At 39.5% G+C, this 19,251-nt stretch overlaps 1 protein-coding gene across 3 annotated transcripts in view; it reads left to right on the forward strand.

Moving 5' to 3' along the window:
• The window catches only part of RCOR1 (REST corepressor 1), a 115,763-nt gene that overhangs the window by 70,461 nt on the left and 26,051 nt on the right, over positions 1–19,251 (forward strand). For all 3 annotated transcript variants that reach the window (XR_009053093.1, XM_057730627.1, XM_057730628.1), the window contains exon 3: positions 4,382–4,465. Coding sequence is in view for 2 of the 3 variants with exons in the window: in XM_057730627.1 (XP_057586610.1) it covers positions 4,382–4,465 (84 nt within the window). In the remaining variant the exon portion in view is untranslated. The remainder of the gene's footprint in view (positions 1–4,381; positions 4,466–19,251) is intronic.

Consider the following 19,251-nt stretch of genomic DNA (forward strand, 5'->3'; position numbering starts at 1 on the left):
CTCCTAACCCCATTGATCTGTTCCCTGCCCTTGTAGTTTCACCTGTTGCAGAATGTCATATAAATGGAATCATACAACCTTTTGAGACTGGCATATTTCACTGAGTATATGCTTTTGAGATTTGGCCATGTTGCTCCATGTGTCCGTAGTTCATTTATTTTGAATGCTGGGTAGTATTGTAGTGTATTTAACCTTTCCAGTTTGTTTGACCCTTTACTCCTTGAAGGACATTTGGGTTTCCCCCCCAGTCTTTGATGATTGTGAATAAAGCTGCTATAAAGACTTTTATGCATGTTTTATTGTGAACATATGATAACTCTGTAGGGTATATAGCTAAGTGGGATTATTGAGTCAGTCATTTGTTAAATACAATTATATCTTTAATTAAAACTGCAGAACTTTTCTTGAGTGACTTTATCATTTTGTATTGACACCAGCACTGTGTGAAAGCTTCAGTTGCTCCTTATTCTTGTCAGTACTTGGTACTGTTTCTTTTATTTTAGGAGTTCTAATAGGTATACACAGGTTTCTCATCGTGGCTTTAATTTGCATTTCCCAAATGGCAAATGATGTTGCTTTTCATGTGCTTATATGCCATCTTTGGTGAAATAGTTGTTCAGATCTTTTGCCCACTTTTAAAAAATTGGGTTATTTTCTCCTTGCAGTGGAAGTGCACTGGACAACCAGGGAAGTCCCTCCATTTGTTAAAATACCCTTTGTTGAAAAGGATATCCTTTCTCCATTGAGTTGCTTTTGCATCTTGTTTGCAAATCAGTTGATGGTAATTATATGGGTTTATTTCTGGACTGCCATCTGTTCCATTGATCTGTGTGTCTGTTCTTTTACCAATACCACACTGTGTTGAATACTGGACTTTTATATAGTAAGTCTTTAAAGTAGAGGAGTGTAAGTTTTCCCACCTTGACCTGGCTATTCTGGCCTCATTTGCCTTCCCCTTTTACACTCTCCTTTTGTCTATGTCAGTATGGACTCAGATTATCATTTTATTACTTCATGGACTTAAGGATTATTATTTTATTACTGTCATTTATTTTGTATATTTTGTTGCTAAAATTGACCAGTGGGAGATAGAGTCCATCATTCTTTGAACACTTTGCTACGTAACAAAATATTCCAGGTTCTCTTGTACGGTTCCTGTCTCAGCCCTGGAATCAACCATTTTCCCAAGGAGACCTAGTTTCTTTATTGTAGAGTGGTATTTAGAGACCAATGTCTGGGAGCTAAATGTGCTCATTTTTTCTGGGTTGTCATGTGTCTAGGCCCTTGCAGTGGACAGAGCTGGGGTAAGTAAATGTATTTATGTATGCATGTATACATGTACACGCATCTGTGTTTCTATGATATTGAAATTGACGAGTTCTACTGTAACAATCTATTTCTGTCCAGCACCTCAGAATTCGTTCTAGCCCCGCCCCCAGTTCTGTATCTGTAACTCTTTTACTCAGTGTAGTCATTCTGACGTTCATTCATGCTGTGTGCCTAAATAGTTCATTCCTTTTTATTGTGACTTTTATTCCATTAAATGGATATCCCACAATTGTAGGAAATTGCCAGGCTTTCCCCCCAAAGTGATAGTACCATTTTACATTCCTGCCAGCAGCTTAAGACAGTTCTCATTTCTCCATATTACCACCAAACTGTGGGTATTGTGAGTCTCTTTAACTTTATACTTTGTAATAGGTATGCTGGGATATCTCTTGTGGTTTTAATTTGCCTTTCCCTAATAACTGTTGATTTTTAATATCTTTCCATAAGTTTATTTGCTATCCATATACCATCTTTGGTATTTATTCAGATCTTCTGCCCATTTGTTAACAATTGGATTGTTTCTTATTGTTGAGTTTTGAGAGTTCTTTATATATTCTGGATACAACTCTTTATCAGATATGTGGTTTATAATTATTTTCTCTCAAGTCTTTGGCTTAGCTTTTCATATCTTTAGCAGTGTTATTTGAAAAGAAGTTCTTCCCTTTGATGAAGTCCAGTTTATGAAGATTTTTCTTTTGTGGATTGCACTTTTGATGTTGTATCTAGTAAATCTTTCTAAACCTAAGATCAAAAAGATTTTTCTCATGTTTTCTTTTACAAGTTTTATAATTTGGGGTTTTATATTTAGTCCTGTCATTAATCTTGAATAAATTTTTGTATGTGGTGTGAGGTTTGGATCTACATTAATTTTTTAAACTATGAATATCCATTTGTTCAGGCATCATTTGTTGAAAAGATTATTTTTCTCCATCGAATTTTACCTTTGTACCTTTGTGGAAAATTAGTTCATCCTTTATGTGTGGTTCTATTTTTGAACTCCTTTTTATTCCATTTCTTTCTCTATGTGCTAGTACCATACTGTCTTGATTACTGGATGTTTGTAATTAATTAGTTTGCATTTAGGCAGTATATGGTTTCCAACTTTGATTTTTTCAAAGTTGTTTTGGCTCTTTTAGGTACTTCACATTCCTGTGTGAATTTTAGAATGTTTGTCAATTCCAACAAAAAAGTATACTGGGATTTTGATTGGGGTTGTGTTGAATCTGTAGAGCAGTTTGGGGAAAATGCTCTCTTAATAATATTTGAGTCTTTTCATCCATATATATGGTATATCTTTTCATTTACTCAGATCTTAGTTTCTCACAAATGTTTTAGTTTTCAGTGTATATGTTATATATCACATCTATCCCTAAATAGGGGTATTCTTTCATTTTGATTTTTCATTAATTGCTTATATATAGAAATTGAATTGATTTTTTTACTGTTGATCTTGTTTCCTGCAACTTTGCTGAAATCCATTTATTCTAGCAACTTTTTGTAGGTACTGTAGATTTTTTACACAGATGATCATATCATCTGTGAATAAAGACAGTTTTAATTCTACTTTCCCAATGTGAACTCTCTAATTTCTGTTTCGACTTTTGATTTTTTTTGAAATATAGCAAGCCTGTATTCCACCTGGGGTCCTTCCCCACACACATACTTGTTGAGTTTATTTTACTTTTAGATTATGTGTGGCATTAACATTGTTCTAAAAGTCAGAACCGGATAAAAAGGTGTGTACTCAAAGATAGCCACTCCCATCTTTTTGTCATATTCCTGTCATTACACCTTGTTCCCACCCAGCATGTAAATTCCACCTTTAATCTTGCCTAATTCATAGTGTTCACACTTTGGGTCTTTCCCTCCCACCATTCCATCATTTTTCTTTAAACTAGCTGCCCTACAGATTTTAGCAAATGTGTAGAAATTCTTTATTTATAAAATCTAGAACACAGTGATATACAAAATTAAAGATAAGATTAAATAAAAAATCTGGCAATTTCATAAAAGCAGAGATTCTTAAACCAGGCTTTATGAATTTTATGAAAGTATGTTTATATTGGGGGGTGTGTGTGTGTATTTTTAGTTGATTTTTTTTTTCTAGAAGTAGATTCCATAACTTGCATTATGTTTTAGAGGAATTTATTTAAAGAAAAAAAAAAAGGTCAAGTAAGAGAATGCCTTTGGAATGAATGTGTTTGGGTCTAACTAGTATAAAGGCTGGTTAGTGAGCCTCTTGTCTCTTGAGTCTTTTGTACTTTTTGAAGGTAACATTTTAATTGCCTCTGTTGTAATATGTGACTGTTTGTGGTTAGTCCAGTTGTACATGTCAGCTCAACACCTGACACTTGTAAATGTTTTGACCTACTGTTTTGTATCACAGATTTTTAAGAATTTGAAGGCACTAAAGACTTTCCTTTCAGGTTAAATCTTTTTTAATGGTTATTCTTTATTAAAGTTGTTAAAAGAATCTTTGGATTCCTGTTGTCAAGTCACTAAAATACCCAGTCACTAATGGCAGTGAAGGGTAACATTATTCAAAGCACACATAAAGAATTCATGGTTTAAAAGCATCTTTGAGCAGCTTGCCACCTGCAGCTTCCTTTCTCTACGTCCCTCTCTGGGAGCAGAGCATCATAGTATATGGTGCCTAAACCCTTGGGCACTGTAGCCATCCTGCCTAAGGTCAGTCCAGGTCTGCCTTCTAGTAGCTCGATGACCTGTTTATAGTTTCCTCACCTAGCAAATGAGAATAGTAATCATATTACCTCACATGCATGCACCTGCTTGTTGAGTAAGTAAAAAGTTAGGCAGAAAAAGACTTAAAAGTACTGATAGAAATGTTTCAGCAAACCTCAGAGCCTCCCCCACCCCCACCTTCACCCTGTGTTAATTGTGTGGGTTCCATTGGGGCAGATTTCAGTAGAGAGTGGGTGATGTCATCATCTTCTGAGGTTTAAAAAAGACCAGAGTGGTGTTTGTTGTTAATTGTCACTGTTATGTCTGTTAAATTATAATAAGAATTTTCTTTTTCTTTATTTCCCCCAAGCCAAACTAGCAAGACGTAGTCAAGAACGAGACAATCTTGGCATGCTTGTCTGGTCGCCCAATCAGAATCTGTCAGAAGCAAAATGTAAGTTCTAGAGCACTTTTATTTTCCACCTTTCTTATTTACTGCAGACTTTGTTACCTTTGTAGCTAAAAGTCTCTACATATGTTACATTTATTTTACATTTTTAAAGTAAATAATTTGAAGAATTTGACAGTGTATTCTTTATTGTGGCCTGTCATAGTGATTTAAAGATTCTTAAACTGTGGTTTCATAGTCTACCTTTTATTCAAAATGCTGTACTAACTAATATTCTGAAGGAATTAGGAGGAAAGGTTCAGAGTGGAAAGAAAATTATAATGTATAGAACTCCTTCAGCTGGGGATTTATAGATTTATTGATATAAAGATGAAGGATTTAACAAGTTTCTAATGGAAAGGGTTACAGAGGGCAAATGTGTGCTGCTGCAAGCAGGCTTTACAATGTAAGCTCTCGGCCTAGCTAGAAATAGAATTTTTTAAAAATTTATTTTATTTTTTATTTATTGGCTACATTGGGTCTTCATTGCTGTGTGCGGGCTTTGTGTAGTTGCGGAGAGTGGGGGCTACTCATTTTTTTTTTTAAGGTATTTCTGTTTTTCTTTTTCTTTTTAAAATAAATTTATTTATTTTATTGGCTGTGTTGGGTCTTTATTGCTGCGCACGGGCTTTTCTCATGTTGTGGTGAGCAGGGGCTACTCTGTTGGTGATGCATAGGCTTCTCATTGTAGTGGCTTCTCTTGTTGCCAAGCACAGGCTCTAGGCGCTCGGGCTTCAGTAGTTGTGGCACATGGGCTCAGTAGTTGTGGCTTGCGGGCTCTGGAGAGCAGACTTAGTGGCTGTGGCGCATGGGCTTAGTTGCTCCGTGGCATGTGGTATCTTCCCAGACCAGCGCTCAAACCTTTGTCCCCTGTGTTGGCAGGCAGATTCTCTACCACTGCGCCACCAGGGAAGTCCCGGGGGCTACTCTTCATTGTGGTGGCTTCTTTTGTTGCAGAGCACAGGCTCTAGGTGCGCGGGCTTCAGTAGTTGCAGCGCATGGGCTCGATAGTTGTGGCTCATGGGCTCTAGAGCGCAGGCTCAATAGTTGTGGTGCACGGGCTTAGTTGCTCCACGGCATGTGGGATCTTCCTGGACCCAGGCTCGAACCCGTGTCCCCTGCATTGGCAGGCGGATTCTTAACCACTGCGCCACCAGGGAAGCCCTAGAAATAGAATTTTTGAGTTGGCTCTTTGTTTTGTGTTTATATTTTTGTTATAATGAATATTCTGAGCTACTTGAGGTTTTCTTTTAGGAGGGGAGGGGTCCTAGAGCTATTAGTAAGATTAATTGTATTTCCAGAATTTGTGTTTTCAGTCTTTCTGTCCTCTCTGCTCAGATGACACCGGGCAAGAATAACTTTATATTTGATATGTTGCCAGAAGTCTTTGCCATTGTCAAAGTTTTTGTTTTCTTCATAACTTTAAAGAGAGAAGAAAAACTGAATTCCCCCTTTTGAGAATTTTTTGGGGGTGGGGGGCATCCATGCATGGAATTTATGGGTATTTGTGAACTCTGAAATCACATGCAAAATTTTTTTGGTGTATTTACGGTGTCCTGGAGAAAATTGGATTTTTAAAGGCCTCTTTGACAGCAATAGGATAAGAATCAATGCTCTAAAACGTTGTAGGGCTTAGAAAGCCATCAGTGGTAAATGTTGGTCAGGAAACTTAAATTGTGAATAAAGGCTGGAACTCTCAGGCTTTGATCAGGATTTCCCAAATTGTGTTTTGCAGTATTAAAATGGTTATTAACAGGTTTCCACTGTCAGTTAAGTGTTAGAGATGATGCACATTAAATATCCTCCTCTTGTGCGTTTAACATTCATATTTTTATATTTAAGATTCAGAGAGCTCGTATGGTAAAGAAATGTTTAATTTTGACCAATGAGGATCCTTTTTTTAAAATATCGTACCTCCATGGAACACAGGAAATTCAACTACTCTTAATGCTAAATTTATCAAGAATAAAATAATCTCAGTCTAATCTGATTTTCAGAGTATTTTAATTTTGCCTCAGTCAGGCTACTGCTTGATGAGTTTATAATGGAGAACAGAATAGCAGAAGGAAGTGTATTGGCATTTCCGATGCCTTTAGTGTGCTGGGGAAGACCTTTTAAGTATTTCCTGTCTGTTTTTTCCCTTTCAGCATTTGCACTTAAAAAAGCAATCTATTCCATTTTTGAACATGTGTTCTTTCTAACAGAGCTGAAAATCTGTGTCCGTTTAATTTTTAAAGCTTTGTTTTCTGCTAAGTAAGTCTGCTTCCTTATGAGTCTTTCAGGTGTTCAGTTTTCTTACCTCCTTTGCTGTCCAAGTCCAAGTTAAACCTGCCTGGTTATCTTGAGTGTTTTCAGATGGTTTAATTTTGGGGTGTTTTTCATCTCTGTTGCACTGCTGGATATACTCTATTTGGTCATGGTACCCATCTTCAATTATGGTGCCCGGAACTGAATATTAAAAACAGTGAGCATTTGTTGAGCACTGTACTAAAATGCTTTCCATGTTTATGTATCATTCAGTCTTCACTGTAATCCAGGGAGGATGTTTTTGTTCCCATTTTACAGATGATATTCCACAATTCAGGGAGGTTGTGAAACTACCGCAGAGAGTCAGTGGTGGAGCTGGTAGTGTCCAGGTTTGCTGACTCCTCGCCCTGGCTTATGTTCTAAACATGCCCCTCAGGTCGAGTTTGTCAGGTCTCAGTCACCTCATGTCAGTCACTTCCTGCTGTTACTGAGGTGAAGATTGTATTAGTACCTTTTGCTGTTATTGTATTATCTTTGGAATCTTGAGACTCATAATTTAATTTTAATATTATTTTTCCTAGACCTAGAAGAAAACAGAATATGAAAAGTTAATACATTTTTAAACAATGGTATTGCCTAAAATAAATTTGCAGTATTGATTAAAACTTTAAAAGAGGTCTTTCCTACTTGCCTTTCTGATTTTGTTTTGAAAGAATGTGGAAGTCTTGGTTGATTCTGACTTGTAGAAATAGGAGATTTGGGCTATCTATAGACTTCTAGTAGATGTCCGCGTGTGTAAGGATGTAAGGATGTCTGTAGATCCCTGGCCTTTCCTGTGTTGGTTTCTTTCTTCTCAAGTAACTGTTTTGAGTTCTGCCTCTTAGGGTTTACAAAATTATTTTGTGGTTATAGAATTTATAAATGCTGCTGTACGAATTTCAAACAATATAGAATGTATAATGTAGACAAATAAAGCCCTCTTATAGTCACTATTTACAATATATATGCTTTTCCTAATATTTTTATACAGATTAATAAATTTATGACTTTTAAATCACATATATGAGCTGTTTAGCAATTTGCTCTTAACAGTATATCTAGGACTTTGTTTTATTTGGATACATTTATTGGGTTGGCCAAAAAGCTCATTTGGGTTTTTCTTTAAGATATTATGGAAAACCCCAAACAAACTTTTCGGCCAACGCAGTACAGTTACCTAATTTAAACTACCAAGTATGGGCATGCGGTAATTTAGTCTTTTCTTTTTATTCTTTTTTTTTTTTAAACAAATTTTCCTCCAAAAGTATCTCAATTAGGATTATATTGAACTTGAGTTTATTAAGTGAGAATTTATTTCATTCACATTTTTATTGAGCAGTTTTGTGTGCCTGGTAGTGTACCAGGAGCGAGGGATTGAGGAAGTTTATATTCTAATGAGGGGGGAAGAATGAACATATAAACAGCTAATTTATATATATTTCCTTTAGTCTGTTTCTTTTAGTTGCAAAAAACTGAGGTCTAGAGAAGTTAGGTCAGATGCTTAAGGTCCCTCAGCTAGTTAGTAGCCGAGTTTGGGCTAGATCTCTGGTCTCCAGACTACATTTATTACACACACCTGCCTTAGTGTACTCTTTGATTTAATAAACCAGAATACTTAAACCATTACTGATATTACATAAGTTGCTCTGGGCTATGTCTAAGTAAAACTTCCTGAAGGAAAAATACAACCTTTGGAGTATGCCTAGAAAATGTGACTTGTAGAGACACATTTCATGTAGAGGAAATGTAAATAATTCCAAGAAGCACAGATGAAAACAATAGGGTTTAGTTAGTATTAAAAAATTATTGTGGAAAATTACGTGATTAAATGATGAGGATATTCGGGGACAAAGGTGTGTAGGAAGGTTAAATCTTGCAGTGGAATCTGGAGGTTGGACAGACAGTGAGAGGAACTGAGAAACTTTCACTAATTGGAGGAGAGAGCGGTTGATTCTTACATTATTTTAGCATCAGGCATCTCCTGTGTACTCTTAGTTTTCTCATGCGCCCCTTGGGACCCAGCAGAACGCGCTCTGTTTTCCGGGGTAGGGACAAGCATTGGAAACAGATGACACTTAAGTAGAATGTTGAGGAAGGAGTGAGTTCACTGGCTGGACAAGGGGCACACATGCAGTCTAAGAAGAGAGCATAGCGTTTGCATTTGCACAGCATTTAGAGACCTGTGGGGCTGTGACACACTTGTCCTTGGGGAACTGAGAATTAATGAAGCTGGAAAGACAGCCCCATTTCTTAAAGGGATGAGGATTTTGGAGGGGTTTTTAGCTAGAAGCAGTATTGCACACGTTGGAAAGCTCTTGATGCCCTGTGGTTTAGAGGAGAGCTGGGACTAGAGGCGGTACCTGCTGATGCACTTGCACGGGAGAGGGAGAGACGTTGACGCCCCTCTAGGCCACTGCTGTTAAAGGGGGGCTGGATGGAGATTCAGGAAGTCAAAACAGCAATGTTGGAAGTGCTCAAAGGGAATGGAGATGAGAGGAGTGTGGGGTTAGGTGGGTGGTCCAGGTGGCCTTCACCTGCCTTTAAAGCAGGATACTCTTACATCTAGGTCCTCTGTGCTGTGGCACCGTTTGTTCTCCACTGCTTCATCGACGATACCTACTAGGCACTCTGTTTCTCCCTTTGGTCTGCTCCCTAGTCCTCTATGAGATGTGTTCTGCGGCCCTCCTGCCTGGATGCCTTCCTCTCCTCCTACCTGTGGATGCCCTCCTCACCCTCTTCCAGGCTGCCCTCCCTCCTCATCCCACTTGATCTTCATCCTTTTTCTTTTTCTTTTTTTTTTTTTTTAAATGTAAGACCCATTCTTTTTTTATTTTTTTATTTTTCTTTTATAGTTGTGGCACATGGGCTTAGTTGCTCCATGGCATGTGGAATCTTCCCAGGGCAGGGCTCGAACCAGTGTCCCCTGCATTGGCAGGCGGATTCTTTACCACTGCGCCACCTAGGAAGTCCCCTGATCTTCATCCTTGATGTCCACCTTGCTTGCCCCGAATGGCTTTAAGGCAATCTTCTCTCAGTGCGATGCTGCTGCCCTGGGTGCCGTGCAGTGTGCTCTTCACAGTCCTCTCTGGTCCCTGCCCTTACACGTAGACCCCCCCAAGCTTTGGGCTTTGTGTGGAGGCACACTTGAAGGTTAGCAGAACACAGTGGACATGTTAGTTGCAGGAAGTCTCAAAAGGTTATTTTACTAGGTAGTCTTGTCTTCTTTGAAATATATTATAGAGTTAGGCCAGATCTTAGTCTCAGTCTGGTTCACGTTACTGTTTTTAGGAAAACAAAAAAGTTTATCAAAGCAAGTGTGTCAAATGTGATATGAAACTGTGGTCTGGGAGAATTCTTAGAAGGGAGTTTTAGAAGAGAGGACAGGTTAGGAAAGGGAGTAATCTGAGGATGACTTTTTATTGTTTGGCTCTTTTTAAGGTAGGGCTTGAAAGAGGGGAGTTGGAGCTGAAGGGGGGGACTCCAGTGTATAGCCGTGTGCACTGTTGATAGTTTCCTGAAGAAGCAGATATCCTAGATTTGGCTGCGGTCGCCTTGGTGTAGAAGTTAGCAAGGTCGCTTTTGGCTGTCGGGAATTAGCAAAACAGATGGTTTTGCTCATTTGTACATTACATATTGTGTAGGTTGTACATAATCAGTGCTTTTGCAGTTATTTAAGTGATTGATTGCGTTTCGTTTTTATTTTATAAAGATGAGAAAATGGTACAATGGTAAGAAGCACTGATCTCAGTGTTAAAGTAGACAGACATGGAAATCATTTGGTATTCCAAAGACAGCCAAGCTGGAGGCTTGTTTTTTTTTTTTTATATAGGCTGGCTGAACTGTTAACTTTAAAGGAAAAAAATGAGCACATATAACATGATAGGCATATAGAACTTAAAATTGTATCAAAAGGCAAGTCAAATTAGAGATTTTAAAATAAGTTTTAGCTTTCTTGGAATGAGAACCCTCCTTAGACCTGCAATATTTGCAAAAGTTGTTTCTGCGTTGTCGTTTGACTTCAGTACACATTTTCAAGATTATATGGTGAGTGAAAGTTTCACGAGTATGTAGTAAATGTCTAAACTTTCATAGAAATATATAGTAAATATCAGGAGTCTCTATTCAGAACTTTCTAGTTCACTGTAGATCGAAGTCAAGAGACCTGCCAGGTGCCACAAGGCGCTCTGTAGTCTGACCCACTTCTGCCCTCCGAGCACATCCGGAGGCCTCCCCACGGCCTTCCCCGTTGTGTCTGTCTGCATCACTCTTCTCCCGGATGACCACATGGTGCTCTCGCCCTCTGTTTCTCCTGGTCATGGCTCGTGTCACTAGAAGAGGGGCCCTTCTTGACCACATGATTGAGACAGGACCACTGCTGCCTTATCTTCATTTCCTTCTTCCTGGTTGTCGTCACCTGGTGTGGTATCACCCTGTATGTGAAAATGAACAAGCAGAGGAACTTGGTATGTCTGTTCAGCCCTCTGTCAATCCTCTTGTGGCGTATGGTGGATAAATACTTGTCCAGTGAGAAGATGATGGGGGTGTGGGCACTCCTTTGTATGGGGATTTGCAAAAATAGGCTTATTGGCTATTTGTTCTATAACTTGGGTCACTTGGAACCCGCTGATGTTTTCTTCTTTGCCACTCACATGTGATGACCATTTATTTGCTCAGTCAATACTCAAGTGACTGTGTGTGTGCCCGGCCCTGGAGGAATACAAGAAGGGATGGTCCGACAGGTCTGTCCGCGTGCAGCTTGCGGTCTGATGGGAAGCTGCCCTGGTGAGGTGTGAGTGCACTGACCAGAGGGAAGAGTGTACTTTGAATTCTTACCTGTTAGTTCTGGAACTGGAATGAGGCAGGGAGGGGTCAGGTGGGCTAATACTGGCCTTGGTTTTCAGACATTTATATATAAATGGCTGTCAAAGGGCTTGAAGTTTGTGGTTAAAATGATGTTTTTTAGGGTGTGAAAACTACTTTTTAAAAATCAGTTTATTCTAAGTGCTCTAGAGTTAACTAAAATGTGTAAAACTTATTAGAAGAGAGAACGAGCTGAATTTACAAGTGATAGTGGAAGCCCTCCGTTAGTCCTCCTCTACCCTTAAGTCCTATCAGTGTGTCTTATCTTCATCCTTTTAAACTTAAAATTTTTCATTTTGTTAAGTTATTGTAATTTATTTCTCCTGTTCACAGTGAACCTCTTAGTTTTTTACTACTGCAACTATTCCTGCTGGGAACATTCTTAGACGTATTTCTGACATCCATTCAGATTATAGATATTTAGATCAGTGCCAAATTATTTTCCAGAGTGGTCAAACTGGTTTGTACTGCTGCCAACGAAACACACAGTTTATTTGCTCAGTGTCCTCTCCCATGTTTGTTATTGTTGGACTTCTGCATTTAGACTGTTCAATATGAGTATGGCTTTGTTTCTCATACCAGGGAATTTTGCTATTTTTGTTAGGTATGATGATGACATTGTGGTTTTGCAAAATATGTCCACATTTTTTAAAAAGATGAATACTGATACATATATATGGTTGAACTAATTGGGATTTACTTTAAAATTCTCCAAGCAACTATAAAGCACATTTGGGGTCTGCTGGCCAGATTGGAATACGGCACAGATTAAAGTATTGTTTCAAGGTTGAATTTACTGTTCTGTTGTCACATAAGAGCACTGCTGTTAGAGAATACATGCTGAGTATTTAAGAGTGATACTGAGCATATATTGTATGACACTCAAATGGTTCAGAAAAGTAATTACAATTATATGTACAAGCTTGTTTTTATTATTAAAAATAGCCTGTAATTCCTTCATCTTGTGACGTTGGCTATAACCACTACTAAAATTTTGTTTTCGTGTCTTTTCCATGAGCTTGTGTATGCTCTGATTTTAAGCACAAATGGATCATATTGTATCTAGTAGTTTTCCAATTTTAATTTTCCTATGATTAAAAGTTAAACTGAGGTTTGGTCCTGAATAATATCCCATCAAATAGCTTAATTTACTTAATCATGTTCTTATTCTTGGACATTTATATTTTTTCAATTTTTTCACTGCTATAAATAACATATGAGTAAGCAGGAATTTATAATGTCATTTTCCAGCGGAAAAGAAAGGCATCCTGGATTCTGCAGATCAGGTTTCCCAGTTAAGTGCGTTCATAGTTCTTTTTCTCTGTCACTTATGACAATTAGAATTAATTACTTGTGTAATTATCTCTCTCTGGCCAGACTGTGAGTTCTGTGAAGGCAGAGACTCTCTTTTTTAATCATGGATATATAAGCAGTACTGGGCACACAGTAGGCCTAAAAGATGTATTGAATCAGTGGAAAATAATTTAATGTAAAGCAGATTAGTTTATTATAAAATATCATTCTTCTTTGCAACGTGCTTTGAAAGCTCAGATTTCTTTAGTGGATAAAGAAACAACTCCCCCCCCCCGACAAGATTCAAGCACTGACAGCGGGAGAAGCTGTGCCTCCCAACAAACATGCCCCCGTGACCTCACTGTCCCATGTGCAGTCCAGCTTTCATTGTTAGAACTGAAGGAACCAGGCCCACAGAGAAGGGATGTCTCTAAAGCTTGTGGTGGGCAGAGCCTTGCGTCACCTCGGTGTTTCCCTTGGCCACCTGAGTCTTTTTTAGGAGCCTCTTTCCAGTGTCTTGTATACGAATGGATTGTGCCAAGAAAGGACCGTAGTTTATATAGGTTGGAAGAGGCAGGGTTAAAGGACGAATGTCCCTGTGAAGTGAGGTTTGTATACAAGCTATAAGGAGTCACTAAGCTTTGCAGACTTTTAAATCCTTCTTCTGATTACCTCCTTCCTCCCTGCTCAAAGCCCCTCAATAAGAGGTGGGCTTGAAATGGGTAATTTAAAAAAGAACCTCTTTAGTCACCGAGAGGATATTTTTTTGCATGATTGAAATTCAGAACTCACCAATTCAAAAACCTCATTTTATATAGCAGTAACATTTCTTCTCGTTTCTGTGGTTCTGATATTGTCGTAATCTTTTAAGTAGCAAAACCTTAAAATTTTGTGCTCCTTGAGACGGTTTTTATCACATTGAGGTGGGGAATGCTCTTTACACATTAATATTATGCTCTAATTCATTGATTTTCAAAACTGGCCCATCATACTCACCTGGGAGCGTTGTAAAAACAAACCGAAGACATCAAGAGAGCATTAGATTCTTTCCTTGATCTAAGTGTATTTATTTTCTGAAAATTTGCCTAGCTGTACCCTTGCATAAGTGCTTTTCTCTGTGCACATCATACTTTACTAAAAACTCTATATATGCATAAAGTATACATATACATCCATGCACACACATATATACATACATAAAGCTGAGCACACGTACATGTGTGTACACGTACATTTACAAACAGGGTGGAGCCCAAGAGTCAGTATTTTAAAGATGTTTATTAGATGATTGTTATCAGTCAGGATTGGGAACTGTTGAATTGGAACACAGTTCTGATGGATGGAGTTCAAGGACTGGGCAGGTTTCTCTTGCTAAACTAATTCTTTGGTTGTAAACTGCTGCATCCCTTCCTTCTAGGTGAATCTCACAAATGTTTATGAAGGAATTAATTTTAATAATACTTTTCATTTGTATATTTCGACTTCTATTTTGTATTTTTATACAAAGTATACAAAGCATTTATATATGTATATATGTATTTATATGTGTATTTTTGTACAAAGTATTTATAGAATATTTCTTAATTTACAAGTGATGAAATGGGCTTAGCGCGCAAGTTCCTGATGGAAACTAAGGACTTTGACTCACGGTCCAGCGCTCTTCCCACTGTAGTCTGCTGTGAGGTTATAGGTGAAGCAGGTGTTCGTCTTTTTCCCCCCTCTTTTAATGTCAGGGAGTGTTGCCTTAATTGAGGGAGTTGCAGACCTTGTTGTGACATGGTTCCTTCCTTCAGCTCATGTGCACATGAGAGCAAACAAGATTATTTTGAGTGCGCAGTTGCCTGCTGAGGGGCTCAGTCGTCAGGTAAGTTGCCTTGGTGTGAAAGAGACGCAAGAGGGTAGCGTGTCACTGCGTCGATCTTATTCTTTACCGCAGACTTCAGGCATTTTTAAGGAGAAAGGTGGTTATTGTTTTGATTAGTCACAACTAAAGGTCTTTCATTCTAGTGCTGATCAGTTTTTAAAGTGCGGGAGATTCTGCATATGCCTTTCTGGAGAATAAATAACAGATGTGTGAATACTAGAGTGAGGGGAAGGAATGCGCTTGTCTTTTTATTGGAAAATATGTTTAATGCAGCACATACAAAAAGTTTAAATTTAATATTTTCATGTTTTAAAAATTACTCATAAAATTTAGCCCTGGGAAGACATAGCGGTCAGTCTCCTCTTATATGATGAGGGAACTGCAGCATAGAGGCAGGAGTAGGACTTGTCCAAAGTCAAGTACATTGATTCTGGATGGGTTAGGAATAGATGTCAGAAGCTGAGTTTCAATGTGTATGGCTTGGTAAGGTATTCATAGTTCTTGGTTCCACTTGATCAGACTGTCTATGATACTGGGCTGGATTTTGTAGTGTTTACTCTGGGGTGCTGCAGGGTGGGGGGAGCTTTTTCTATAACATGGGATTTTAACAAAACTACATTAAGAAATAGCATTATCACAGAGTATATTTTATTACCGACGAGGAAGCACTGGTTCATCACATTATGCTCTGGCTGAGTCTCTGGCGTATCTTATTTCAGGAAGCCCTCAACCCCCACCTCAAGATACTCAGAGGGAGTGTTGAAATGTTGACTGTAGTAGTGTCGGTGCCCACCAGGTGGCATGATTGCTTTACATAAATGATTTAAATTTAAGCTCATTTTGGTTCTCAGTGAGTTACGGTGATAACTCATTTCTTATTTAATAATAAAAGGAGGTGCCACAATATTTGTTATCATATATTCTTGAAGAAAACTTAGCATGCTCATTTTGAGTTACAAGAGAGAAATTAGTACCATATTTCCTTTGCAGCACCGAAAGCTACTGGAAATGTTATGGTGGTAAAAATCTTAAAAAGCTGTATTAAGGCTGTAGCTTTGTCCTCAGCACAGCTTGTGGCGTCAGCCTCTTGCTCTGCGTAGACTCTGCAGGATCACGGGGTATTCCGAATCACGGCAGTACCTGGGGGAGGGAGGGGGAGCTAAGGTTACTATGGCAGTGTTCCTCTGCATTCTTCCCTTTCTGCAGTTGAATTTGAGACTCTTACTTCTGGAACTGGGAGCATTTAGATTGTTGGGTTAAAACACGAGTACAGAAGCAGGTGAAGCCTTGCCCAGGGCAGCCATTTGCCTGTTATCCTGAGTGTCCATCCCTCCTTCATCAGCCACAGTTCTGTTTTCCCAACTCCATTCAAACTGAATAGGCCATGTGGATGTGCCTTGCTCAGTTCTCTCTACTGTGGAGACTGCTCCTAACTGAAGTGCCCTTCTCCCTCTGTCTCCCTCACTCAGGAGATAGGATAGGGGACAGAGGCTTAATGCCGTGGGTCCTGGGTCCAGACACTCAGGGTGTAAATGAGTCCTGTCTCTGCTACTCACCAGCTGTGTGACCCCGGCCAAATGATCTAACCTCTCTGAGCCTGTTTGTTTGTTTGTGAATGGGCACAATGATAAAATTACCGGAGGGTATTAAAAAGCTAATCCTGGTGAAGAGCTTAGAACAGTGGCCCGCAGGTAGTGAATGCTCAAGGGCAGGTGACTGTTCTTAGTGTAGCTGTTGAGTCTTTAGGAAGCGTTTCCTGGTTCATCATCACCACACCATTGTGTACTGAGTATTTTGCCTTCTCACACGATCCCACATCTACACTGTTGTTTTCTGTACTCATGTTCTCTTCTGTCACCTGTGTGTTGTTTCAAGCTACTGCAATAAATCATTTTTCTTTTGTATTTTGACCTGTTATTTAATACAGTGTTCAGTACATAGTAAGGGTGGTTCAATAAATGCCTGACTGAGCTTTATGAATTTTGTAAATATTCTTGATGAATCTCACACACATTCTACCTTTAAGTGATGTTACCCTCAAAACATAACTCATTCATCTGTGCTTTCCATATTGGTAAGTTCTTGTCAAAAAAGCCATGGTTTGAATATTCTGTGTTCTTCTTAAAGGATCAGAGTGATGCATGTGTCTTTATTCATCATAATTTAAGATTAGACATTTGTCCCTGGTTCTTTCTATAGGAGTTTTCAAGTTTTTATTTTTTTAATTTTTTAAATAAGTAAATTTATTTATGTATTTATGTATTTATTTATTGGCTGCGTTGGGTCTTCACTGCTGTGCGGGGGCTACTCTTCATTGTGGTGTGCGGCCTCTCACTGTTGCGGAGCACAGGCTTTAGTTGCACGGGCTTTAGTAGTTGTGGCACGTGACCTCAGTAGCTGTGGCTCGTGGGCTCTAGAGCTCAGGCTTAGTAGTTGTGGCACATGGGCTTAGTTGCTCCAAGGCATGTGGGATCTTCCCGGACCAGGGATCAAACCTGTGTCCCCTGCGCTGGCAGGTGGATTCTTAACCAGCGCGCCACCAGGGAAGCCCTCAGGTTTTTATAAAACATTGCATTGTTGCTTTGTAAATTGTTTTTAAAGCAGAGTACACTTAACCCTGTGTCTGATTCTTCTTCTTCTGAGGACGGGCTAGAATGTTAGCTAAGCTGCAGGAGACAGGCCTGCTTCTAGCTCGCAGATGACTCCCTGTACTGCGCTGTGTGCCTTGGAGAAGGCTGGTGGGTGCAGATGCCCGGGCCTGGGCCCATGGAATGTCCTGGTCGCAGCTCATTCACTGACTCTGCCCGCAGTGGCTCCTCGTCCCAGAGTGGGATGGACTCCGGTTAACCTTTAGTCGTCTAGAGGCAAAGTCAAGATTATTGCTGCCAGGTAAAAGGCAACGTTGGAAATGCCCCCACGGAGCCCTGCTTTCTTTGTCTCAGGCAGCTTGTACTTTTCTTGCTTCCCTTCCTGTTTCATCCTTTGTCCACCACCTCAAGCATCTGGTCAGCCTGTGCTTTTATAAGGGCAGTTGGGTGTGAATTTTGTTTTCTTAGGTTGAAAGCTCATTTTTGCTTAAGGAAACCACACAGGAGGTTTTGGAAAATGTACACTTCCCATTGTCTGCATGACCTGCCCGAAGCTCCTGGCGGGCTGTGTAAAGGAGTTGGGTGAGTGGTGGGGAGGCCACCGGGAGTCCAGGGGCTGTGGTAGGTGGCCGTGTCCCTCTGATGATGACAGGGACGAGGGCTGGGGACTACACAGAGTGGGAAGGCAGTCGTAGGAGACAAGGCCTGTCCACAGTGCTGTTTGTGGCCGATGGCTGCGTTCTGAATGAACTCTAGTCCAAAACATTCTGTGAGGAGGAGGGGAGAGGAGACGTCCCTGCTGTGAGGGGGTAGCCTCGTTTACTGGTGGGAGCAGCTTCCTGCGGAGGTCTGGGAAGTTGCTGAGGGTAGCCCAGCCTTAAATATGGTGCTTACTATGCGTCAGGCACCGCTAGTGAACTCATTTTATCAAGAGACAGAGCTGATATGTAAGCTGAGTCCTTCTTACCCCATACCTCACCTGTGCTGCCTGTCTTTCTCTCTCTCTTTTTTTATAAATTGAGGTATAGTTGATTTACAGTATTGTGTTAATTTCAGGTAAACAGGAAAGTGATTTTTTACTTTTTTTTTCAGGTTATTTTCCATTATAGGTTTTTACAAGATACTGACTAGTTCCCTGTGCTATACAGTAAATCCTTGTTGCTTGTCTATTTTATGTATAGTAGTTTGTATCTGTTAATCCCATACCCCTAATATGTCTACCCCTCCCCCTTTCCCCTTTGGTGACCGTAAGTGTGAGTCAGTTTCTGTTTTGTACATAAGTTGATTTGTATTATTTTTTAGATTTCACATATACATGATATCATATATTGGTCTTTCTCTGTCCAATTTACTTCACTTAGTGTGATAATCTCTAGGTCCATCCTTGTTGCTGCAAGTGGCAATATTTCTTTCTTTTTTATGGCTGAGTAATAGTCCATTGTATAAATACAGCACATCTTCTTAAGCCAGTCATCTGTTGGTGGCACTTGGGTTGTTCCCATGCCTTGACTGTTGTAAATAATGCTGCTGTGAACATGGGGATGCATGCATCTTTTCCAGATATAGGCCCAGGAGTGGGATGGCTGGATCATATAGTAGCTCAATTTTTAGTTTTTTAAGGAACCGCCCTACTGTTTTCCACAGTGGCTGTATCAGTTTACATTCCCACCAGCAGTGTAGGAGGGTTTCCTTTTCTCCAGACCCTCTCCAGCTTTGTTATCTGTAGCCTTTTTGATATGTGCTGCCTTCCAACTTGCTAGAAAAAGAAGCAAAAATGTTGGCATTGTACATATCACAGGTCCAGCAGCATTCATTCAGCAAATGTTTGTCTAACCTTTGTTGGACATTGAGGGCAATGAAAAGAATGAAAAATTGTATTTTTGCTCATGGGTATCAGATGG

This window comes from Hippopotamus amphibius, chromosome 4, assembly GCF_030028045.1.
Source record: "Hippopotamus amphibius kiboko isolate mHipAmp2 chromosome 4, mHipAmp2.hap2, whole genome shotgun sequence".
In the NCBI taxonomy this organism is placed as follows: Eukaryota; Metazoa; Chordata; class Mammalia; order Artiodactyla; family Hippopotamidae; genus Hippopotamus; species Hippopotamus amphibius.